Genomic DNA, 25,748 nt, shown 5'->3' on the forward strand with positions numbered 1-25,748 from the left:
GCTGAAAAAGTGCTTGGTTAATGAACAAACCACTTTGAGCAGCCAAACGGATCCAGGAAAGTTTGGATTCTTCTTAAAGTTCTTGATAATTGCAGTTTGAACAATTTCACCTCCACATTCCACTATCAGACTGGGAGAGGAGACTGTGGCCAGCTGGAACGTCTTCATGTTTCTCAAGCCCCAAGTCAGCACCTTACAACATGGAACAATATGAGTCAAACTATATATACAAAACACAAACACAAGAGAAGCAAACTGTACCTCAATGGCAGTGAGTTGCACCACTGGCCTGATCCCCTGAGGAACCATGTAAAGCGACTCCCCCCGACGAGCAGGGACCAGGGGCATATCTGCATCATTTGCCTACAAGGAACGTTATTATTCTTTTTCATTTTATTTAAAAAAGAATGATCAAACACGATTGAGATGTGCTTATGTTCCCATCATGATGCCCCTGGAGTGATCTGATTTATATACTTTAATAAACATTTCAATCAGAGCTTTGCTTTGTTTAATTTCCTGGTTGTCTATCAAAGTTTGTTTCTGTTCAAAATATCCTTCAAATATCAGAACTTTTTTCATTTTCTTTTACACCTGCTAAAAAACTTTACTATGTGATTACCAGTATAGATGTAATTTATTAGCAGGGACAAATCTAAATACATCAACAGTAGATTACCGTGTCTTTGAGCAGGAGCTCTGCAGCCAACAGGACTTCCCCAGCACTGCGTCCTTTCTTCATCACGGGGAACCACAGCAGCTTTGGAGCCACGGCTACACTCAGGTTCAGCTTCACCACCGGGGGGCATGTACAACGGCCCATGGGCTCATCTTTACCCTAGGTGAGAGAACAGGAAGAGCATTTACACAGAGAAAATAATACGTTAGGGATTTGGTGCCAGTTACATAGTGTAATCCTCATTATAACATTTGTCTGTCGCAACATACGTAATCATTATTTTTATTTCTATCTGGTTTTGGGACAGTTATCCATCTGCTTTTTCCTTGTTGACTAATATTGGTCAGCACTTTAGTTAAACCCTGCGAGGCAACTGCTGTTGTGATTTTGTTTCTCTGATTGGTTATTTTGTCTGCCAGTCCCACCCTTCAGAAGTTGTGGTGACAGGATAGGGTTTCAGACTTCTTTGTAAAGTATTGTAAAAGCGTGTAGACATCTGAACACCACAATAAATCACACAATCACAGTCATACGAGGCAAGGTGGGTGAAGTGCAGGGACGTGCATTCAGGGGCGGCAGGGGAGGCAGGGCCTCACCTGTCAATCTTGGGGGGAAAAAAATAAAATAAAAAAAAAATTATATAAAAAAAAATATATTTTGTCATCTGGTATGTATTATAAATCCACTTTCCGTTTGAATCCAATATTACAATTACAATATTATGTCAAATAAGAATGTCAAAATGTTCAGATGCCGTTCACATACAGGGGGGAGGCTGCTCCTGCTCAGCCGCTGGAGCACACACACACACACACACACACACTCCTCACAAACTGAGCTGGTGCAATGCAAAATGATGTGTCACTCTCTCTTCCTCTGTTCATAACAAATAAAACACCCTGGCCATGTGCTCAGTGCTTCCATATTCTCGATAATGTATGAAATGTATTTCTGAAGCATGTTTTAGGCTCACAGATTCATTATAAAACCGCAGTAAAAGTTCACTCAGAGTTCACCGCAGGAAGGCGCATGCTCCTGAGCCCGGCCGTGTGTGGACAGGTTTCACTATCTTCTTTGTTATTATTGTGTTTGTAGAATCTGGACGATTACATTTCCAAGTTAAAACGTTTCAAAAATCTGGATTTTCAAGCAAAGCAAGAGGTTATAACTAAAGAAAGACCTACACCGGAGTTGAACGGGTTGTTTTAGACAGAGCTATATATCTAGCACTGATGTCACTTATTGAACACAGCCTAATGGTGAGCAACACGGCTTTGAACACAAGAGAAAGTGTGTTCAACTCCTGCTTGTCCCAAATGTTTTTTTGGTGCCTCACTCGCCCTGAACCTCACCGCACGTCACTGGTGAAGTGTCTTTCCTAATTCACATTCTCAAGTTGGTATTGCACTTAAAAACAGGTCTAATTGCATGTGCCATCCTAAAGTGAAATCACACACCACTTGGTCGCGATCATAGAGCTCCAGGACCACATCGGGGGGATTGTGGACGATGGTCTTGGGGTCTTCATATATTTCGATGTCTTCAAAGATGAGTGTCTGGTCCCAGGTTGGGTTTAGAGTGGCTCTGATGACCTCTGTAGTCTTGCTTACATGTAGAAATGACACATGTGCATAGGGATCTGATATGAAGAACAACAAGCATTTAGCATTCAAGGTAATCTGTGTACTCTGTAATTATTCTCAAATCGCTCCTTTCGTACATACAGGTTTACTTACATTAGATTTCTAAGGAAGTTGTGCAGTAAACATTCAAATTAATATTCAAGTGTATCTTATAGGTAAAATTGGGTCTCAGCCAGATAATAAGTTGGGTTCATGTAACATAATAACATTCTGAACACCCCATTTTAAAATAAGCCAGGTAGCTCAATGAATCCATTCAAATAATCCAAATGTTTTGACCTGGTTTATGGTTAATATGGCTGTGATTCTTGGGCCTATCCACATGAAAAAGAAAAAGTGTTCTTATTCAATAATGAAGTGTCACTATTGTCAGATTAAAGTATTTTAAGGCACAAACTTGATATGTCAAATTTGTGGACCCAATCCAAGACAAAATGTAAGATAAGCTTTAACATTTGTGGATTTTCTGTTCGCTTTTTTCTTCAAAAACATATAGACACCTGCTCCAAATCTGTAACAATGATATAAAATCCTAGAACAGTATTGAGGACTATTGACTACACCTCACCTTTTCAAAAAATAAAATGATCCTACCAGAAAAGCTGTCTTTGTCCATGGCACAGAGATTCCTGGCTTGATAGACGTACACTCTCAGGTGATAGCGGTGGGAACCTAAACAACATTTGAACACAGTTATTTTAAAGGACCTTTATTACACATTTGTTTTAATCAATGTTATACTGTACTTTCCTCATCAAAAACATACTTGAATTTGTGTTATGTTTTGTTTCATTCACACTCTTTTAATACATACAGTAAATCCTGCATATTTAGGCAGTGTTCTTCTCTCAGACTGAAAACAATCTGTTCCATCTTGTGATGTCATTAATGAGTAATACTGACTTGCTGATGGATCGGAGGCTGTGCGTGCGGCACACAAATGCCTAAGCTATTGTTTTAGCTTCATTAAAACTTTTTCACTTCTATATTGGAAACTTTCTGTGACAATCTCAACTGAACAAAGCGTATTACAAAAATAAAAAAGATACCGCTAAAGGTATCTACTCTGAGTACCATTTTCTACAATGGAACACGCCTGGACGAGTGAGGGATTACACCGACATACCGCTAAAGGTTATTTTAGAGTTTTTTTTATTTTAGAGCAGTTCAACGGAGGCGAAGAATAGCATTTTGAGTTTTGGAGATAAAGACTAACCCTAACCCTAAAAATAAAGGAATACTCAAAAATGTGTGAATGAAAAAAAAAAACACAACTCTGAGAAAGTTTTCAATGAAGTTAGAATATTCTAAAACATCTTCACCGTAGTAAATTTTGCATACTATAGGTCCTTTGAACAATGAGCTTGTCCATATCCCTTCAAATCAGTCAGTCGGGAAATGGTCTATAGGGACAAACTGTTTAATCATCATCAGGAATGCCCCTTGCACTTACTATTTAAGTGGCAGGAAACTGTGGGTGTGTTGGCAGAGGCACCACCTGTTTTGCTGGTCTTTTCGTCCACATCAACCCCCTGTGAACAGCAGAGTAATGGAAAATCAGCTCTAGGTCAATGTCTCATTGATTTCCCCATCAATTACTCACTTTAAAATGCAGAACTATTCACTATACATATTTCCTAACAGATGCTGCCGGGAAAGGCTCATGTAGGAAAATAGTGGAAATGAGGATGTGAGTCAGAGGGCTTAACAAATGATGGTTACTATGACTACCCACGATCACAATTTTTCCTGTATCATTACTTGGCTGAGAGAATAATCAACGTAGCAATCGCAATAACAACAATGTCAGATAGAAATATAAAGTTTCTAAAAGGAAAACATTGAAGAAGGCTTTTCGTTATTAAGTCTAAATAAGCCTTGATTAAGTTTTGTTTTTGTTATGATGGAGTTTCAGTCATGTGACTTATTTGTTGTCACTACCATGTTAAAGACATTGCCGCATACTGTTGCCTCCGCATGAAAAACAGCACATCGGATGTTTTGATCCGTATCTACAGCGGCGAGTCGCTGACACTTAAAAGCAGCTTTCAAGAGCACAGACATTGTGTTTGATCCTAAAACTCAACACCTGGACAGTTGGCTGTTAGGCTCTTTAAAACTGTCTGCAGGCTAACCTTTATTAGCATAGCCACACAATAATATTTAAACTAGCATTAGAGCCTCAGTCTGGAGTGGCCACTAAAAGACATTGTGAGTTCAGCCAAGATTCAGCAGCAGCAATGAGGGTAATTTTAGATTTTATTGGTCAATCATTGATTGCCTTGATTGCACTGACCGCACACCACTGGTCTTTGAGGATGTTTCAGAAGAGGAATCCTTTGTTTTGAGACCGTTAGCTGGCCAAGCCCACAGTGAGCATGCGACTTTTATCCTCAAGATGGCAGTAAGAATGAGTGTGTGACATCACTTTGGACCCATGAATAGGCATGAACTTATTTGTTTTGATATAACTGATGTTATTGTGCTAAAAACGATATACAAATATTGCAAAAAATATTGATATGGTAATAATAAAGAGCCATACTGCAACCATTTCTAATATCGTACAGCCCTACTAAGAAACACTTTAATTTGCTGACATCATTGAACTAAAGGTGATGTATTTGCACATATATATTTGTTTTTGTCCCTCCAGCTGCAATTTTGAATCAAATGTCAAACTCTGAGGGAAAAAATATATAAACTACTCAGCTATTGTAACATTCTCAAACTTTACCACTTTCTATATGTCAATGTAGAAAGTCATTTGTCATTCAGAGTTCAAACCATTGAACTCTGAATGACAAATGACTGTTATTTCCTGATTACATAATTACTCACTAGCTCCCCCTCTAGTTTAAAGATGGCAGAAGCTCCGATGCAATCCGATGGGACCATTTTCCTCCTCCTGCGGCGCCGGCGAAAAATATCAGTAGAGCGCTCCTTCCTGTGAAACTTCCAGCCAATCAGCGATGAGTATTCCCAACCTTCTCCTGGATCCCTCCTCTGTAAAAAATAAATCAAATTTAACTACCAACTATTTAACTACAAATCTGCATATACAAACTTTACCTCTGTCGTGGCCACTTTATCAGAGATCTTCTTCCTTCTGCGAAAAAGTCTTCTTCGACGATGGACGTGGTACATCTTTTCTGCTGCGACCCAGGATTTGGGCTTGTCATCAGGAGGGATCGTAACGCCATATTCCCAGCCTTAAGTTGGATAAGAAAAGCACATTTACCCATTAACTAGAAGGAATACTATCACCTGTGAGTGATGTCTTTCACTCATAAATAGCCTCACCTTTCTCATCCACCGCTCTGTTGGTGTCGAAGGTCCACTCATCTTCCCACATCCATCCAGGTGGACACTCAAACTCTCGGAAGCTTTGGGCTTTTTCTCCGTTCTATACAAACGTTTTGCAATAGTAAAAATGTTCAAGTACCCTTAAGTGGCTGAGCGTCTAAATACTGTGACTGCTGATCACCGCTTACCTGGCCAGCCAGTCCCTCCCACATTATGTTCAAATGCAGAACGGTCTGGATTCGGACCATTAGGGGCCGTCCAAAAAACTCTCTAAGCATTAACCGGTCCAACCACCGCCGGTAATTTGTGTCACGTGTCTCTCAAATGCGGAAGACATCTCTCAAATATTTTCGGACCATTCAGAACAAAATATACAACTTCCTTTACCTCAGATTTACGCTTGTTGACTCAGCAGAAGTCAGCAACATTTCTCAGTCGCCTGTGTTATTTTTATTCTTTACTCGTAATCCACCATGTTTGTTTAGACACGGACGGACAATGCGTTTGTCTGATTGGTTAATCCGCCTGTCAATCACTCCCTTTGGAAATTGGAGCGACTGGGTTGGATCCCAGACAATCACGGTTTTGTAAAGTAGTCTGTCAAAACGTGTTGGGACTGGCTGCTCAGGCAAGACCACTGCAGTTCACTGCTGTACCTGTGTTATGTTATCTTTCCTGAGCTATGTGAAATATTATACAGTCACTGTTTGTGTATAGCAGAGAATGTTATCCTGTCATACCACATCTGTGAAAGGCTCTGCAGCAGGTTTCCACTCTCCACCAGGAAAACGTGTCTCATTCTCAAAAACTTCATCTGTAAACTCTGTGTGGCCAGCGTCAGCTTCTGTCAATAAGCTGGAGAAAGATAGGGAATGTGAGTCAGACTACAGCTATGTTAAGGGGCGTTCACACCGCGGCGTCAAAGCATTTTGAGCGTTGTTGTGGCGCGGATCCTACGGTTTGAGCATTCGTCCAAATTTGCCCCTTAAGGGCACAGAAACTGGACGGCAAAGTTCAAGTTCAAGAATGAAAACACTGGAGAAATTAAGGAAGGGGATATGGAAGGAATTCGGGAAAACATTAAACATTAAAACAGTAAAATTCCAGCAAAATACTTTTAGAAACAAAGTTTGAAAATTGAATGACGTTTTGAATTGTTTGTGGCCAATTTTTCAATTGTTTTTCTAATTGTCTTTTTAGATTGAGAGATAAAGGTGTTCAAATATCAAGACTAGGATTATAAAGAATAAAACTAACACTGATATTTTATATTGCATTAAGTACATGGGTATCTACAGTGTTTTTTCAATTGTATTTATTTTTTGACCTTTTACAGGAGAATATACAAACTCCACACAGAAGTCGAACCACAGACCTTCTTGTTGTGAGGCGCGAGTGCTAACTGCTTAGTCACTGTCACACCCTACATTAGGCTATGTTATCATGACCTACTACATCAACACCATTTGACAAATGAAAAGGGGGTTGTGTTACAGCGCTGAACATACCATCGCTCTGGGTCAACAAACCAGTCGTCCACCCACTCCCATCCCACAGGGGGCAGGAAGCGCTCTTGTTTGAGTTTCACTTTGCCCGTCACGTCTGAGAACTTATGGCGCCCAACGAGCCCTGTTGTTCCCCATTTTCCAATCACCTTGGCTTGGTTCTCATACTGCAATAAAAGAGAGAGAGTGCATAAAAACGGGAAAACTTGCCAATGGGGCTAAATTGTATAATGTATGTACTGTACGTTACCAGTTCAGCATAAACACTGAAGTTCCCCTCCGAGAAGCTGTTAAACTTCTTCTCGTGGACTGACAGGCCAAGCCACATGTTGAGACGCACTTGGACTGGGATCTTTATGCCCTTGTTTTTATCCATGGGGTACTGGACATCAACAGTTTTGGTAAGAGTTCAAGTTTAGAGGTTTAAAGGGGCAGTACAGGCAAAATCAACTTCCATGAGCGTTTAACCTTACAACCTCCTTATCATTAGTTTGCTTAAAGTTGTATTTTGGCCTTATCAGTTCAATGGACATGTTTCTATTACTAGGGACTTTTAGATCAATATTGTGGTTTACAGTGAACAAAACCATGATCTACTTATGTTCAATACTAAGTACCTTGGAAAAGCTCAATATATCCTTTAATAATAATATCATAGTTGTTCCTGCGTGTTTTTAAGTTCTGTTTTCAATCTTGTATTACTACTAAATTTACAAACTAGGAATTTGCTTCTGCTAAGTCATGTAGACAACATTGGTGAAGTATTAAAATATAAATTATGTCAAAAATAAAGAAGATTTAGAAACATAATATGTGAAATGGCATCGAATTGACATTTTCAAGTCAAAATTTTTAATGTTTCTGTTCAAACTATAACCAAAAGAGCTGCACTATTCTGTCCTGTGCTTATAGTTCACCTATTTCTTTCTAGACTGCGCTGGTGGAGTATTTTTTTAAACATTTTCTTTTAGACAGCTAAACATGTTATCTGTCAGGAAACAGAATACTGTGTTAATAACCCTTCAGGGAGGAGGAAGTAAAACAAATACTCAAGTAGAGCATTTAAAAATCGAATTAAGTACAGGTTTTTAAGTACATGCTTAAAAATGTACTTCAAGGATAAAGTATTTCACAGACATTTTGAGAATCAAATATATATTTATTTATTTTTCTAGTGAACTGTATGTACCGGTATATATTTTTTTGCTCAAAGCTGGGGCTTCAACTCCAAACCTTTAAGCAGGATGTCACCATGAACGTGCTAATAAACAATAACTTCGAACCATGAAAAGCACTTTCTACTTTTCAGTCCAGTTCAAGTAGAAAGTAAACATGCTCTCGGGAAGTAGAACTGTATAAATGACATAAGTAAAGTACAGAGAGCTAAACGTATAATAAAGTGCAGTACTTTTACGTTTGTTCTTTGTAACTTTCCACTGCTGTAACCCTTAAATGTTACGTAGGAGTCAAACTGTACCTGCATGAAGATAGTCTGTGTTCTTCCGCAGTATTTCCCGCACGCTTGTTCCCTGAAGCTCGAGTACAGAATCTGATTGGCCGGGATCCGTGAATAGGCCACCCTCTTCTCTCCTCTCAACATCCAAATGATTACATCTGGCAGGCTGCTCTGAGGCTGTGGAATCAGAGAGGCAAACTGTTACGTTTTATGCTTAAGAACAGTCAACAATATAATTCACCGGACCTCTTCTGCTAATTGCTTGATTCGGTCCAGCCAATCCTCGATGTCAGCGATGGTCGCCTTGATATCGGTGGCCTCCTGCCTCATGCAACCTGCCTTCTGCCTGATGTTCTCCAGAGCAGCGTCACGCAAACCTTTCAACTGCAAATCCAACGTGGTCAAATTTTGCTGCCCCTCCATCACCGGTAACTGGACACTGCTGGAACAATATATAGTATAGTAAGTGTGACTAAAGGTTTTTAGCAATGTGTGTGGAATATAATAACATAAATCTTTTGGGGAAACACTCATAAATAAAACCATCATGTGTTCAGGACAGCATACAGTAACAAGCCAAAAGTGTGTGAGACGTTCACAGTATAACACACAGTATAAAATATCAAAATAAATACATTGTGGCTATATAGAATTTAATTTTACACATTTGATTTTGGGGTACTAATACTTTACAATTTTACTAGCCTTTAATAAAACATAAACAAAGACGGAATTCATAATGAACTAATAGTTTGTTAAGAATGATTCAGGCTTAATACCTCAACCCTAACTCTTAACTCTAACCCTTAATTAAGTACTTTATTAAGGTGTATTAAGGTGTAGTTATAAAGTGGTACCAATTTTTGTGTAATAAAAATTTTACCTTTGAAGTTGCGAAGAATTATACATTATACATTTACATCCTTTGTGGAACCGGTCATATCCTTACCCAAGGTCATCAATCAAGTGAGCGATCAACTTGAGCCAAATCTCTGCCAGGCGTGTCTCTGATACTTTGGCTAAGATGGCGATCTTTAAAGATGTGAGATGGGACTCCTAAATCAAATAAGATTATTTGTTTGATTCTGAAATGATGAATTGAATAGATTGAATCGGTGGAATGGTACGTACCAGTCTGTCCGCGATGTAGAGGAGCAGGTTTATTGAGTCTAGACGGTGGCTGATGTCCTCCCAGTATGACGTGAGGATCACCACTGGCTTTGTGTCGGCCCATGGAAGGTAATAGTAGTGATTACCTGTGAGGCACAACGTAAGTATACAGCCACAAGCTCAGGGTGTCACTATCAACAAAGCCTCCACCTGGACTACGAGATAACAATGCTATGGTGATGATAATAATGTGTGTGTTTTTGTACCATCAAAAACTGCAAAGCTGAACTGTGTGGTGGAGGCCAGAGGTTTGCAGGTGGAGTCCAGCTTGTTGCCGTGGTTTCCGATGCTCACTTCAAACTGGATGGGCTCTCCGGGTTCTTGGAGCATGCATGCGCTGTGGAAGACCGCGCATAAAGAGAACCGTCTTCTGCGCTGGTATTTCTGGAAAAAATGTGCACAGAACATTTCAACAGTTGGTCAAAGCTTTAGTTTATTTACAAAACAATGATTTGACTAAGATAGAGGCTGTTGTAGATCTATGGGAAGCACAATGATGGTCTGTACTGTCCTAGTGTCCACTAATAATCTCTCCATTTGGATATCATGGACAATCATTATTTGTATAGTCCTTGCTATCATAATTGTGAGGCAGAAATGTTCAGGATAGGTCTGGTGATGATTTATTTATGGCCTTAAACAGAGCAGAAGATCTTGGAGCCATGTCATTGCAAGATATCGGAGAAATTCAGACATTTTTGACACTCGGAGGGAGAAGACTTTTTAAACCGGATTAATGAAACAAGCGTCAAAATGTAAACATTCAAATAGGTAAATTTTGTATCATATGTGTCCTTTAAAATGTTAAATTTGAGGGAAAGAGGATTCTTATAAATGCACTCTCTATGCTCTCCTTCCATCTGCCCACAACACCCACGACAACCCTCCGTGTTCACCAAAACTATTGAAATGACATCCGTGTCTTTAGTTCTACATATTATTGAGTTAATACAGTTACTTTTCCTAAACATTTCAATTTAAAATGTCGGAGTGCAAACCTGAGCGACCAGAATGTCATCACTGCAGATGTCCTCCACAGACTTATCAAGCTTGGCATCCAGCTGTGTGGACAACTCCACCAGGACTCTGCCTCTGTAGGCCACGCCTTCTCCCTGCAACGACACACACACACAATCACACACACACACACACACACAATCACACACACAATCACACAGACACACACACACACAATCACAATCACACGCACACACACAATCACACACACACACACACAATCACACACACAATCACACACACAATCACACACCCAATCACACACACACACAATCACACACACACACACACACAAACACACACAGAAACACACACACAATCACGCACAATCACACACACACACACACACACACACATTGGTCTTTGTATTTGTTGTTTGGAGTATTTGCTGTTGTGGCCTGGAGCCGGAACCCACATGTGGATAAGTGAACTGTTATAAGTGAACTGTTACCTTGCCAAAGTTCAGTTCCTCATATGGGTCTCCGAAAGCACTGAACTCTCTGGGGCTTCCATACAGGTTGACATAGCAGGGGCCAAATGCAGGAAGAAACCCAACCTCAGATTGAGCTGTAAACAAGTAAACAAATGATTTGAACATTACACAGTTACAGTTATGCAACACGTTTTCATAAAAGAAGAGCAGCAGAGCATATTATACTTACATTCAGACATAGTGGCGCTGTTTGAGTCTAAAACAAGAAATATCAGTCATAGTCATTATATTGTCAAAACATGTAAAAAAGAAACGTAAAATAAACAAAAACCTTCAACTTCTCCGCCAGATGAGGACATTTTGCTCAGATTTAAAAATGTTGTTCCAATGACATCATCTTTTGTTGCACGATCCCTAGCAACAAAAAGTATTCATTATGGGATATACCTAGAAATCACTTTTTCTATGTACAGTAATATTTGCCACTTACCAGTCATATATAGTGAGCTTAATGCGTTCACACATAGAGGGAAACTAAATCAAGACATATTCAATTATTAGATATAATCAATACAATAAATAATTTGCTTAAGTTTTCATGGGTATTTGGTAGAATAAAGATTAATTGTAATAAAAAGCTCAAAACATTACGATGATTTTTATACCTTAACTTGAAGATTGACAAGCTGATTCCACTCTGGGTTTGCATTTATTTCGATTATTTTGGTGCGTAGCTTAAAAAGAAATCAATCGATTCAGCAACATTTTCTGTCAAACTAGAGCTTTTAAATTGTGAACTACTTTTCTTACCCTCTTTCCAGCAAAACTGACTTCTAAATATGGATCTACCAGGTTTTTCCTGTCTACCTCTCCACCCAGAACATGTTTCATTGTCTGAAAAAAGGCGTCATCCACTAAATGAAAATGATAGAAAATGATCATGTAGAATTAGTACATAGAAAATATCTTTAGTATTTTAATGATTTTCTTGCTTACTCTGAGGCATATCTTCAGCGCGGTAGACTTTCAAAATGAGTGTGGCCCATCTCATTGTGACTCCGGCTGGAACCAGAAGATTACTCTCTATGTCGTCCTGTTCCTCGTTTATCTCCCGCTTCTCAGACTGAGTAAAAAACAGAACAAGATCATTCAGCGTAATATATAGTTGCTAATAGAACACTACTGTGTGTGTCTGTGTGTGTCTGTGTGTGTGTGTGTGTGTGTCTGTGTGTGTGTGTGTGTGTGTGTGTGTGTGTGTGTGTGGTGTGTGTGTGTGTGTGGTGTGTGGTGTGTGTGTGTGTGTGTGTGCGTGTGTGTGTGTGGTGTGTGTGTGTGTGTGTGCGTGTGTGTGTGTGGTGTGTGTGTGTGTGTGTGTGTGCGTGTGTGTGTGTGTGTATGTGTGGTGTGTGTGTGTGCGTGTGCGTGTGTGTGCGTGTGTGTGTGTGGTGTGTGTGTGTGTTACTGTACAGGAGGTTCATCTCCAGTGGCCACGACAATCAGGGTGACTTTGAGGTAACCTTTGGCCCCCAATGTAGCGTCATCCGGGTCACTCAACAGCAGCCATTTTCTCATCACAGCATGACCTACACAGTGACATGGAAAATATCATAATGTTTATAATTATTTAGTGTTACAGAAATATGTTATGGCTGTAATGTTTATTACCGATGAAAAACAATTAAAGTTCTGTAAATTTAACATATTCATCAGACATATTGTGCTTTTTTCAGGTACTTTGAATTGAACTATAACATAAGCAGATCAACATTTTATATTCTGGTTCATTATAATTTGCAATATTAACCTAGAACGGCTTAATAATATTAACAGGTCCATTGACTTCCTGTTCGAAACTGCAGAACTGATAAGCCCCGCCTCTTCGTAGTGACATCTCACAGTAACAAGTGTGTTTTAAGTGGCTATGTGACATTTTAGAACCTTACATGTGTCACTCAGTCTTCATTTTTCAGTGAATCACAGCAAGTACAGGGATGTGGGCGGGGACAGGGGGTAGGTGAAAACAGAAATGTTCTGAGCACTCGAGCCTCAGTTGCAGGACAATACAGGATTACTCAAACATGCAGGAATCAATCAAACACAACTTTGAGTAAACTAATAATGCGGAAACACCGTTGTAACAAGGTTAAAAACTCAGTAAAGGTGATTTTGCATCATATGTCCCCTTTAACACATCTTTATAGGGCTGTAGATCACAGGGAAACGCTCAATTCAATAAGCGTTATGAAATACAATCTGATTTCAAAGATAAATAATATTGTAATGCTTTTTTAAGCAGCAGCAGAATAATGTTATGCAATATAAGACACAGACTGAGTTAAGTTAAGTAACACTGAGTTAACCACTTATATGAACGCAACTAGTTAGATGTTAATAAGTGTACCGTGTTAGCAATAAGCAGTATACATATATATCTCATAATTTATTATTTGCTGGGTATTTTAATTACAGACTTATTACAGCTGGTATTTACAACTGTTATATTCATAAAAGCTGTCCAAATCATTTGTATCCTTACTACTGAAAAGCCAACAATCTCGTTGATGATGTTATGGGTGTCAGTGAGTAATAATAATAAATGTTTTTCTACAGTTTGAAATGTCAAATTGGCCCTTTGGTTGTAACTTTTAGAGCAGTAGTGATATTATTCATTACAACCGCTGGTATTGAGTTAGATTTGTATTGAGTGATATAATGTGCCATATGATAATTGACAAACCACACATGAACTCACCAGGTTCATCATAAATGTAGCCAACATCCAACTAAAGTGAAGAGAAAAGATGCATTATCAACAGTCCACTACTCTCAAAGAATCCTTTTTAATATCGATATCAGCGCTTGGAAAAAAACAAACACACACTCCTCTTGGAATAACAAAGACCCACCTTGAATTCTCCCATTAGACAGTCGGATCTAAGGGAGTAGGAGTCATAAACCTGTCAAACATAGAAGTAAAGCTTATGTAGTCATGGTTATCATTATAATGACCCTGCTTGGTTTTAAAACAAAGCATATTTGAACAAACCCTCAGAATGATGTTTTCGTCAAACAACTCTGAGGGAAGCATATTCACATTGTAGAAAAACATCTGGAAAAAAGTGACGCATTTTGTTTAATTATTTTTACTTATTGTATGTCTAATTGTATTTCCTAATTGAGAATAGTACCTCATTAAAGAAAGGGTTGTTTCCTCGTCGGATTCTCGTCCTGTGGGTCTGTCCACACACACTGGCTTTCACCACTGGCTTTATGTTGTTACCAGGAAGCTGTCGGGCCTCAATTATTCGAACACGAATCTGTCAGACATAACAGAAAGAGTGGGTCAGCTGCGCAAACATCAAATGTGTGGATACTGATCAGATTTTAATAACCATGGAAGACAAATTTGCTCAATCTATCATCAAGTACTCTAAGGGTCAAATTCGGGTCAAATTTCACCACATCTTGCAGTCAGCGCAATTGATGACAGCGCAGGGCGAGGAATTCTAGACAAGAGGTGTGATTATGCCAAAATATGAGGTGGAGTGAAGCAACTTGAGGGCGTGGTCTAGTGCATTCTGGGAGTGGCCAGAATCATAACTAATAAACTTCAAAACTAATGCACTGGAGTCATGTTACTATCCTCATATGGACGAGACAGTCATAATAAAACAACATTCATGGGCATAAATAACACAAATTATTAGCTATAGAATAATGAATACAATCAAATTTTACGTGGGTATTTTTCTCCCACTCACGTAAACAGCGCAGCGCCGTTACACACTTAAGCTCTTAAAGCTCTTTGCTGGACACTTCTACCTCCCGTGTTGGACACCTGCGCGGTCAGGACTAGACTGGACTGTGCTGACTCATGTGTGGAACGTCTATTTGGGAAACACATTCACCCAAAATCCTTTCCCAGTCTCAGCGTAAAACTGGTCCATTTGTTCTAATAGGTCAGACGTGCAGGAAACAGATAAACCAGCTCACTAACATTGTGGAGAGAGGAGACAGAGCAAACCTGTTCTCTGTATTTTAAGCTCCAAAATGCTTAATGTTTTATTTCAATCAGTTACATATTCATAGAGAAACGAGCCAAATGAGGAACTGAATTTAAACACGCAAAGTGCAATGATTCGGGCGAAGCGCGGACATGCGAGAGAGAGCGCATGCTTTCAGCATTAAAGGTTTTGAGAATAAGAAAGTGTTTTATGTGTAAATTTGAAAACCAATGGTTTAGCCAAGCAGATCCTAGTTGAAGGAAAGTCTCGCCGAACAAACTTCTGCTCAGCTGATGTGTCAAGAACCAACTGTGAAAACTGACCAACAAAGACTGTGAGAACAAAATGACATCATGACGTCGTTTTGTTCTTACAGCCCGAGGTGCGTGAACAAAGGTCTCACTTCTTGTGAAGCTCTGCTGCTGCCTGCCTTGTTTATGGATTACAAGTGGAGTTTATAAGCAGAGATGTGCATGTTCTTGTCTGGGTTTAGTCCGAGCAGCCTGCTTCGCGCAAAAACAAATTAAGGTGAATTAAACAAAAAAACAATTCTCCGAGGCAGCATTTCAATATTTTATTATATTTATTTTATAAATATTTTGGGAGCACAGTGAAAAACGGGAAATCAAACAATCTTATTGCTCACTTCTTTCATTTCCTGTATATGAGGCATGACAAACATCTCCCACAGGGGGTGCTTTTGAATGTCATTGGATCAAACACTATCACCATATATGGACTGGCACATCCCACTCCAGCCTCCAGAGGCCAAGTCCAGCCTCTTTACGCCAGTTTTAAGGTGGGCAGGCAACTGGCGTTAAAGTGAAAAGTTTGTTTGCTTTGTCTGTTACAAGGAACTAAAATATACTGTCTCAAAATTGTATTTGAGTTTTACAAAAAGTATAATTTGTGGAAAAACATGTAATAAATCTGTAGATAAAATGAAAAACTATAGAGTCAACATTTTTCCAAGTATTGGTCCAGTAAAATCGAGAAGAAAAACATTTATATAGCATTTAGGCTTCATCAAAAATGCTAAGTGGGTGTAATGTATGGGGTGCACGGTGGCAAAGGCGGTTAGCGCTCTTGCCTCCCAAGAAGGAGATCATGGGTTCGATTCCCGGACCAGACCTACATCACATGATCTCTCTGGGTGGAGTCTGCATGTTCTCCCCGTGTTACCGTGGGTTCTCTCCGGGTTCTCCGGCTCCTCCCACCGTCCAAAGACATGCATGTGTTAGGTAAAATTGGTGACTCTAAATTGGCCCTGCGACAAGTTGGCCACTGTCCAGGGTGTACCCCGCCTAAGGCCCGAAGTCACTGGGATAGGCTCCAGTCACCCGTGACCCCGAAAGGGAACAACCGGTAGAAAATGGATGGGTGTAATGTATGATATGTATTAAATAAACACTCACATGTATCTGAGTGGTTTTCATTTATTTCTTGTACCTGGAAGTCCTGAGGTTTATTGGCCAAGGCCCTGTGCCTCTTTCCGCTGAGTCGCACTGGTTTGTGGCTGGGTTTACCGGGCTGGTGTGACAGAGCGGTTACACCTGGAGTCGTAACCCCGACCCCTCCATCTGCATCTGAGTCCCCTTCATCGCCCTCCACTGTGTGGTCTACCAAACAATGACAATCAAAAGAAACATAGAAAGTAAATCCAAATTTCATCAGAACTCCTTGAAACGGAAGTTTATCAACCCTCACCCAACGCAAACAGAATTAAAATTGGTGGCTGAAAACTGGACCAATTCCATCAATTATAACTAACTCTGAGTAATTAACTATATAATCTGACTATTAGAGCCGCAAGATGTATTGCAATCAAATATAAATCAAATTTGAATGGTCACAATTAGCAAAACGCAAAGAATGAAATAATCAAATAAATGATTTTCCTTATTTATATTATTAAGGGAATTATTAATGAAATAAAATATTTGCCTCATGATCATTGTATTCATTTAGTAGGGAAAAGATTACAATATGCAACATGACTGTTTATTACTAAAATATTGAGTTAAGAGTTATGTATTGAAACTAAAATGGAAATGTCTTTATTTACCAGACTCTCTTTCAAAAACTTGACCAAACCAAGGCTTTACTGACTACACATTGAAATTACCTCCATCCACGTTGGAAATGTCTCCATCAGCATTATCGTTCATGTTTGGAGAGCAGTGGGAAGGTGGTTCATATCCAACAAGCAAATTTATTGTTGCCTTTAAAATTAAAAAGAGGTGTTCATTTAGTTTTTCTGAAATAATCAGATGTTTCTCTTTTCAATACACTAACAATATTTACCCCAAATGCCTGTTGTTTTTCATTGATCAATGGCACATTGGTGTAGGGGAGGGCCTTCACCTGACCACTGACCAGTTCTCTCAGGGAAACCTTTGCAGAACCAATAAACCTGAAAAACAGATTAGAAAAATAGAGTTGACACAGTTTGTACAGTCAGAGACGTTCAAGTGTATATGACAGGATGGACTCCTTATGTGAAGTAGGTACTGTAGGTAGTTTATGCATGTTTTACTTCCTGTTTGGACATGGACAGTACATGAGTGTAAAGGTAAATCTATTACTGTTGAATATAATGCAAACAAAGGCCAAAGCTCATCTAATTTTCACAATAACATGTATTTGACAAATAAAAATACATGTCAACAACTATTTTGTTGAATGATTGACTGAACTGACAAATATGTGGAGGATTTCTTTCTAGAACTCAGAACTGGATTTCATTTTTCAACCAACTTCTATCCCACTAATGTCCCAGGGGTTGGGAACCTTTACAACTCAAAGAGCCATTTGGACCTATTTTCCACAGTAAAGGAAACACCGGAAGCCACAAAACCCTTTTGACATTTTAAATGAAATAACAGTTCATATAAGTATTTGTTTTTTTGCCTTTATGCTATGTATAAACTGTGCTGCATTTCAATCAATTCAATTTAATAATTAAATCAAGGAACGACAGCAGAGAAGAAAATTGCATTTGTGTATTTTATACAAATATTTTGAACTCCAAAAAAAAGACTTTGGATTGAACTCTCTTTTTCTTCAAACACTTTTCTTAGAATCTTTCATAGTTGTCCTACTTGGGGTTCAAAAAGTTTGAGAAATTGCGCGTAAATTGCCCACTATTGGAAGGCACAGATTGGCAGTTATGACATTTTAAGAGCGATATCTTTTTTGTCATGTTTTATTTAGATGTTACAAGATCACCATAATCTTGAAATTTAGAATCCCATTTTAAAAACAAATGAACTAAAACAAAATACATTTTATTTAAATGCGTGTTAATTATTTTCAAAAGCCACAGTGAAAGAGCCACATGCGGCTCCAGAGCCGCGGGTTGCAGACCCCTGCACCAAACAGAGCCATTATTTAAACTGTAACATCCACAGTAAATCATAAATCATGGGCTTAAATTACACAATTACTTGACAATACTGTAGATAGATACAGCTGCAACATGTTTTTTTAACTTCCCATTTTCACTTCTTTGTGGATTGAAATGATCTTTGTGGGCACAATATTGTGTTGCCAAACCATGGAAACCACCAGTTATGTGTAAAGTGAAGAATGAATCTGACATTTGTTCATAATGAATCACCAATGACAATGAGTGATATCAACAAACTATATAAACTCTATGAAAATATATGACTGGGCTGGGCCAAATATATACACTTGCTTAAACTAGCTCTAAGAGTACAGATGGGAACTATTAGCTTTTGTCAAAGCAATGCACTGGGCGTTCTGTGCCCAATATAAACAAAACCACCAAAAACTCAAACGTTTGTGTTGCTTAAGGCCTTGGACTAAAGCTTTCCAGTCCACAGTCACTTTAATGATCCTTAAGCCGCACTATCAGTCTGAACGCTTCAAACCAGACTACTATTTTAAACAACGGAAGGTAAATAAATGGAAGAAAGTGACATAAATCTTCTCACTTGGAGAATAGGATTAAATGACTTTAAGAAAACAGAAATAAAACATTTTGAGTAAACAGTTTGACTTTAAAATGTTCAAGAGTAAAACTATTTAAGAGCGTAGTAGAATTAGGAGCAGAATAAGCAATACTTTTTACATTTGGTAAAAGGCCTGGATGATACAGTTATAAAAAGCTATAAAGATCAAGCTCAAAACACCTTTTGCATCTAAAGACATTGAAATTTAATAAATATTCAAAAGAATGTTGATATTCTTTACGGTCTCTGCGTAACACGCCCTCAAAAAAGGTTTAATTTTCAGGGTTTTCAAGGACAAGTCACGCCTATTGGAATTGATCTACGGAGCTCATATTTCACTCACTAATGCCTTTTTATGATCTGATTGGAAATAAATACCCATGTAACAAATTTACTCTATAGCGCCCCATACCCATTGTGTGAAAAACTCAACATTGTCTGATTTGTTTGAAACTCATGGATTATATTCTCCTCGAAAAAAGTGCATTGCAGATATTGTGTATTTTCACAATTGGCCAGCAGAGGCGCAATAAATGCCTTCACTTCCTCTTCCGCTTTTATTTTGATGGGACATTTCCTCTCGTGCCGCATTAGAATTATTATTCTTTAGACTTTATTCTTTAGGCTTTATTCTTTCTGCCACAACTCGAGAGGGAGAGAGAGAGAGGGAGGGAGATTGTAAGATTTTTGATGCGTTTCCACTCTGTAGCCCGGGTAATTTTGTAGTCTCACTCCATTTTTGTAGTTCCTCCTCTTTATTTTCTGGTCGCGCGGGAGGCGAGAACCATTATTCTTATTCTTATACTTACTCTTATATTCTTATTCTTTCATGGTCATTTTGCCACAACTAGGCGCATAGACACGATCGGGTCGGCCCAAACTCAAATAAAATGGAGGTTGCGAGAACGCCCGTCGCAACAGTGCCGACTGGTTCAAAAAAGAGAAAACATGAAACGCTTAATCTTTGGCCTAGGCACATGAAACTTGGGACAGTGATAGAGCTACCTTTGACCTCTGACCTTTGACGAGTAAAACACAACTGGCAGCATCGCTCTATGATAAACAGGAAGTCAGCCATGTCAAATCAAAGTGGCACCGCCACGTTTGACTTTTTTTTTTCTAAATCGTACTTGTCATAGGTTTTTTGTACGATCGAGCTCAAAACAACTTTTTTTTGCATCTAAAGACGTTGCTGGGGTAGGCTCCAGTCACCCGCGACCCCGAAAGGGAACAAGCGGTAGAAAATGGATGGATGGATGGACGTTGAAATGTAATAAATATTCAAAAATGTTTTGATATTCTTCACGGTCTCCGCGTAACACGCCCTCAAAAAAGGCTTAATTCCCTATTTTTTCAAGGACAAGTCACGCCTAATGGAATATCTACGGAGCTCATATTTCACTCACTATGTTACATTTTTATGGTCTGAATAGAAATAATAAATACCCATGTAACACATTTACTCTACATTGTCTGATTTGTTTGAAACTCATGGATTATATTCTCCTCGAGACGCTATGAGAAAAAGTGAATTGCAGATTTTGTGTATTTTCACAATTGGCCAGCAGGGGCGCAATTGATGCCTTTACTTCCTCTTCCTCTTTTATTTTGATGGAACATTTCCTCTCGTGCCAAGGTCTTAGCATTAGCGTTAGCATCAGCATTAGCGGCGTGACGGAGGAACAGGGAGGAGGGGGTCTAAAGAATAAAGTCCAAAGTATAAAGTCTAAAGAATAAAGTCTAAAGAATAAAGTCTAAAGAATAAAGTCTAAAGAATAAAGTCTAAAGAACAAAGTCTAAAGAATAAAGTCTAAAGAATAAAGTCTAAAGAATAAAGTCTAAAGAACAAAGTCTAAAGAATAAAGTCTAAAGAATAAAGTCTAAAGAATAAAGTCTAAAGAATAAAGTCTAAAGAATAAAGTCTAAAGAACAAAGTCTAAAGAATAAAGTCTAAAGAATAAAGTCTAAAGAATAAAGTCTAAAGAACAAAGTCTAAAGAATAAAGTCTAAAGAATCAAGTCAAAGTCTAAAGTCTAAAGAATAAAGTCTAAAGAACAAAGTCTAAAGAACAAAGTCTAAAGAACAAAGTCTAAAGAACAAAGTCTAAAGAATAAAGTCTAAAGAATAAAGTATTAAGACTAAAGTCTAAGAGAATGCAGTGTCGGGGCAATCGCGATCAAACCGCCGAGGATGAGGAGCAAGAGGATGTTCTAACGCGATTTGACTTCATGGGCCTAGAAACGCCAAAGTGATGGAAGAAGGACTTCTAAAGGATAAAACAACAAAGACGTCCCATGACCTCATGGGCTTTGTACTTCCAAAGCAATGGAAAAATATTTTTTAAGGACTACGACAAAGTCTGAGGGGAGGAAGAACTTCTATAGGATACAATAACAAAGGCATCTCATGACCTCTTGGACTTTGTCAAAGCGCTGGAGGTCAAAGCACTGGAAGAGGAACTTTTAGGACTACGACAAAGTCTAGGGAATAAAGTCTGGCGGTAATGCGACACTCGGATGTCGACTGCCATAAAACAATAACAACAGCAACAACAGTCTAAGGAATAAAGTCTGGCGGTAATGCAACACTCGGATGCCAACCGCCATAAAACAACAACAACAACAACAACAACAACAACAGTCGCGCGGGAAGGCGGTCGCGCGGGTGGCGAGAGCCATCATTGCCGCTACCGCGGCTTTGATATCTTTATTTTTTCCCTCCATTCCCTATTAAGATATGAGAGGTTCTGTCTATAGGAGTTTTGTTTATAAGAGTTTTTGTTTATAAGAGTTCATTTATTAAGAGTGTTTTTTCAAAACTTCCTATAAGTTATCAGTCCTTTTCCTCTGTATCTACTTGCGTTGCAACATAGAAATTTCCCCATGTGTGGACAAATAAAGGCTATCTTATCTTAACACAGGTAAAACTAAAACACAGATATTTTCCCCTCAAACTCCTCGCACTGGTCAGCGTCTGTCATGCTCTGAGTGATTGACAGGCGGATTCCACCAATGACAGTGAAGTATGAACTCGCAGATGATGGAGATGATAAAAATAGGAATTGTGATTCAAGCTCTGGGAAAATACTACAAAAAGGAATCCCAAAAAGTCAATTCACAAATGTTTAACCTGATCATTTAAGTAGTGCCCAGTCCCATTTTACCCCCTATAATCCAACTACATCACTTAAAACACATCTCCTGCCCCATCTCAATGAACTTCTACAACTTCCACCTCCCTTTCCAAGTGTACATGTTTTATAAGCTCACAATCTCTCTTTGCACAGTGCAAAAACATTCAGCATTCAATTTCCTACTGTGTTCTAATCACACTGAACTTCTTCGTCCCCTATTGTGTGGATTAAAAGGATGTTGTTTCTCATAAAGGGCTGATTGCAAGTGACGACAAGTCAGCGCATGCTTTGTGGCTCAGCCCTCACTAACAGGCAGCAACAAGGGGAACTATCCCAGAGCCTGCGTGACTGAAACGCCCCCCACCCATCACCACCACACATTGCCAAGAGCCTTCCCTAAAATAATTATGACTTTACAGCCAGGGAAATGAGGAAATGTTGTTAGTGTAATGAAAAAATAAAGAACCTACTGAGTTATAAGACATTCAAAGGGTTAGGCGCAGATAAAGTTGACTGAAACATTAGTTAGAACATTCTTTCTTGGACAAGACAAATAAGTGAGTTAGCACAAGTCCAAACAGTGAGAAATGGAAAATGTAGTGTATGTGTAGCCAAACGTTGGGAAAGGATCCATACATGGTGGTCACTAACAATTATTTTAATAGTCGACTAGTCAAACGATTATTTCTATTGTATATCGAGCCTTTGTAAATGCATTCTCAACCAAATAAAGGTTAAAATATGGTGACTGATGGCTTGTAGATAGATCATTAGGAATAAAGTGTATTATTATGAAAATCAGAAATTGTCTTTTTGTTTGGACATTTTGATTTTTTAAGTTTATTCAAAACCTTATTCAAGTAGAAATAATGCTATGTGCTATGTGTATGTACAGTACTTTATTATGCACTGCTGCTACTTTCATTGCTACTTCTACTACAGGTACTTCTGATAGTATGTGTGCATGTGTTTTGTATATTTATGAGGACATTTGACCTACATTTAAGCTACTTTGAAGTTATTTTTTCTTTTCTTTTTTTTACTTTCAACTGAACTTAAACAACTTTTGCCACAAACTAATTATATATCAGGGTCACATTAAGTCCTTCCTGTAAGTAGCATTTAGGTAAAGCTTGGTGGTTTCACTTAGCTTAAGACTTACCACATCCCAATGCAGCCGATACATGTAAAGTTAGTTTATTTAGCACTTACTTGTCTTTTCCAAGTGTTTCGAAGTCTTTCACTACCACGTCAACAAAAGATGATGCATCCAATGGACAGCCATTAAGGTCAAATTCCAGCAGCTATTCACAAAAAAACAAAACAAAGAATAGTTTACACTTAATACAATAAAAAGACTATTCCATATTTCCACTTTATACCTCATTCCAAACAGGATTCAGTTGGTTGTCTACTGCTTTTGTTTTCTTCTTTTCACCTGCAAACACAAAAACAACTGTTGTAGCAATACATATCCTAAAGGTAATGTTTTGTTTCTTAGAATGAATGGTACTTAAGCTGAACTACGCTTAAAAGCAGCTGTTACAATTGCCCAGGCCAGACAGACTGTAAAGTGGATACCTGACCTTTTAAGGACACGCTGCGATGAATCATAAACAAAAGATGCTCTATATAGTAGTTTATGGAGATTGTCACATACTCGGATTAAGGTTACTGGAAATGAAATAAAGGAAATGTAAATGTAAAGAAAGTCAGATTTCTTACCCTTGAATAAAACCCCAGCAATTGGATCAGGAGTTCCAAGTTTCTTTTTAGGTATTCCATTGGCAGACTCCACAGTGACTCGCAGCATTTTGGCAAAGTTTGGTTTTATTTCTCACAGATTGAGCATTTTCCACAGAGAGTGAGTGCAGCCAGCCAGTCCCAGCCAGTCGACAGCAGCCAGGGCAGAGGAACTGAGGAAGAGGAGGAGATGTTGTTGTTGTTGTTGTTGTTGTTTTGTGAGAACACCGATGAGTCCTCCTGTGTGCAACTGCATTGTCTGCAAAAAAGCAAAACAATATTCATTAAGAACAGAAAAACATATTTACACAACTATCATTTTACTTCTACAAAGTACGTTTTTTATTTGTTTTGTTTTTCTTCCTCCTCCGTTATAACAGTAATGTAGCTTATAGAACAGTGACATCTGGTGGTGAAACATAAAATTGTCTTCGTATTTCAAGTAACAATTTTACCACGGTTTAAATCTAAATGTGTAAATGCGCCATTCTGTATGTTTTTGACACTTTTCCTTTGACATTACATGTTTTATACATTTAAAGTACAGCTCGAAGCTATTTCTAACTGCAAATGAAACAGAGCAAAAGTAATTCCACTTAATTGCCACATTGACCTCCAGTTATTTCAGGCTATTTCATCTTTATTTTATGTCCACACATTTAAATGTGTTTGAATTATAGGAATACTTTGTTTTAATTGTATGCAACTAATGAGAGAACCGAAGTTCAAGTGCAGGCTAAATTTGTTAAATACAAATGTTATGCTAAACGTGGTAATTATGCTAGCTTTTAACGTTAATGCAAAAAGGTACAGACAAAAAGTGTTTTCTTCTGTATGCTATGTGATTAATAATAGATTGTTGCTCTTAAAATAGCTTTATTTGTGTTACTTTTCTTTTTCATATCCAGACAGCTGTTTACTTTACTGGGAAGATTCCACTACCACATGCTCATCACAAAAAGCTCTTCAGAACAATGGCAGCTGCTCGGGCTCGGGTCGTAAATGACCATCTGAAAAGAGAAAATACATTTTTGTTGAAGAGGCTGAATGAGCAGACTCGTCATTACAATGAGCACAACAGGATCATAGAGGTGAGTTCATGTCAGTTTACTTCAGCTTATATAAACGGGAGTGTCTGCAGAGCCGCGGCGCGCGGTCGAAACTGCCATGTTATTCTTGTGCCGGGCGCGCGCCGCGGCTCCTGAAACTGCGCTGCTATTTGACCGCGTTTTAGACCGCGCCGGGTTAAGGTTAGGGTTAAGGTTACGGTTCGGGTTAGGGTTAAGGTTAGGGTTAAGGTTAGGGTTAGGGTTAGGGTTAGGGTTAGGGTTAAGGTTAGGGTCAAGGTTAGGGTTAGGGTTAAGGTTAGGGTTAGGGTTAAGGTTAGGGTCAAGGTTAGGGTTAGGGTTAGGGTTAGGGTTAGGGTTAAGGTTAGGGTTAAGGTTAAGGTTAGGGTTAGGGTTAGGGTTAAGGTTAAGGTTAGGGTTAAGGTTAGGGTTAGGGTTAAGGTTAGAGTCAAGGTTAGGGTTAGGGTTAGGGTTAAGGTTAGGGTTAGGGTTAAGGTTAGGGTCAAGGTTAGGGTTAGGGTTAAGGTTAGGGTTCAGGTTAGGGTTCGGGTTAGGGTTAAGGTTAGGGTTAGGGTTAGGGTTAGCCATGAGGCTATAACAGGCTATATAGGCTTA

At 38.8% G+C, this 25,748-nt stretch overlaps 1 protein-coding gene across 2 annotated transcripts in view; it reads right to left on the bottom strand.

The window, feature by feature from the left end:
- LOC140351318 (myoferlin-like) overlaps positions 1–24,207 on the bottom strand; it is a 30,060-nt gene extending 5,853 nt beyond the window's left edge. For both annotated transcript variants that reach the window (XM_072437105.1, XM_072437103.1), the window contains exons 1-36: positions 24,049–24,207; positions 23,706–23,761; positions 23,536–23,627; positions 17,518–17,626; positions 17,339–17,435; positions 16,663–16,832; positions 14,398–14,526; positions 14,256–14,318; positions 14,116–14,166; positions 13,962–13,992; positions 12,677–12,792; positions 12,206–12,332; positions 12,020–12,123; positions 11,875–11,943; positions 11,700–11,743; positions 11,541–11,623; positions 11,439–11,465; positions 11,228–11,343; positions 10,758–10,871; positions 9,966–10,143; positions 9,721–9,845; positions 9,539–9,645; positions 8,836–9,031; positions 8,611–8,766; positions 7,384–7,515; positions 7,137–7,300; positions 6,369–6,483; positions 5,626–5,728; positions 5,395–5,534; positions 5,164–5,328; positions 3,776–3,854; positions 2,917–2,994; positions 2,137–2,318; positions 680–838; positions 262–363; positions 31–192 (exon numbers count right to left, since the gene is read on the bottom strand). In XM_072437105.1, the coding sequence (XP_072293206.1) occupies positions 31–192; positions 262–363; positions 680–838; positions 2,137–2,318; positions 2,917–2,994; positions 3,776–3,854; positions 5,164–5,328; positions 5,395–5,534; positions 5,626–5,728; positions 6,369–6,483; positions 7,137–7,300; positions 7,384–7,515; positions 8,611–8,766; positions 8,836–9,031; positions 9,539–9,645; positions 9,721–9,845; positions 9,966–10,143; positions 10,758–10,871; positions 11,228–11,343; positions 11,439–11,465; positions 11,541–11,623; positions 11,700–11,743; positions 11,875–11,943; positions 12,020–12,123; positions 12,206–12,332; positions 12,677–12,792; positions 13,962–13,992; positions 14,116–14,166; positions 14,256–14,318; positions 14,398–14,526; positions 16,663–16,832; positions 17,339–17,435; positions 17,518–17,626; positions 23,536–23,627; positions 23,706–23,761; positions 24,049–24,136 (4,029 nt within the window). In that variant the 5' untranslated portion in view covers positions 24,137–24,207. The remainder of the gene's footprint in view (positions 1–30; positions 193–261; positions 364–679; positions 839–2,136; positions 2,319–2,916; positions 2,995–3,775; positions 3,855–5,163; positions 5,329–5,394; positions 5,535–5,625; positions 5,729–6,368; positions 6,484–7,136; positions 7,301–7,383; positions 7,516–8,610; positions 8,767–8,835; positions 9,032–9,538; positions 9,646–9,720; positions 9,846–9,965; positions 10,144–10,757; positions 10,872–11,227; positions 11,344–11,438; positions 11,466–11,540; positions 11,624–11,699; positions 11,744–11,874; positions 11,944–12,019; positions 12,124–12,205; positions 12,333–12,676; positions 12,793–13,961; positions 13,993–14,115; positions 14,167–14,255; positions 14,319–14,397; positions 14,527–16,662; positions 16,833–17,338; positions 17,436–17,517; positions 17,627–23,535; positions 23,628–23,705; positions 23,762–24,048) is intronic.
- Positions 24,208–25,748: the final 1,541 nt, after the last annotated feature.

This window comes from Eucyclogobius newberryi, unplaced genomic scaffold, assembly GCF_026437365.1.
Source record: "Eucyclogobius newberryi isolate DKJ021-1_F unplaced genomic scaffold, fEucNew1.0.hap1 SCAF_8, whole genome shotgun sequence".
In the NCBI taxonomy this organism is placed as follows: domain Eukaryota; kingdom Metazoa; phylum Chordata; class Actinopteri; order Gobiiformes; family Gobiidae; genus Eucyclogobius; species Eucyclogobius newberryi.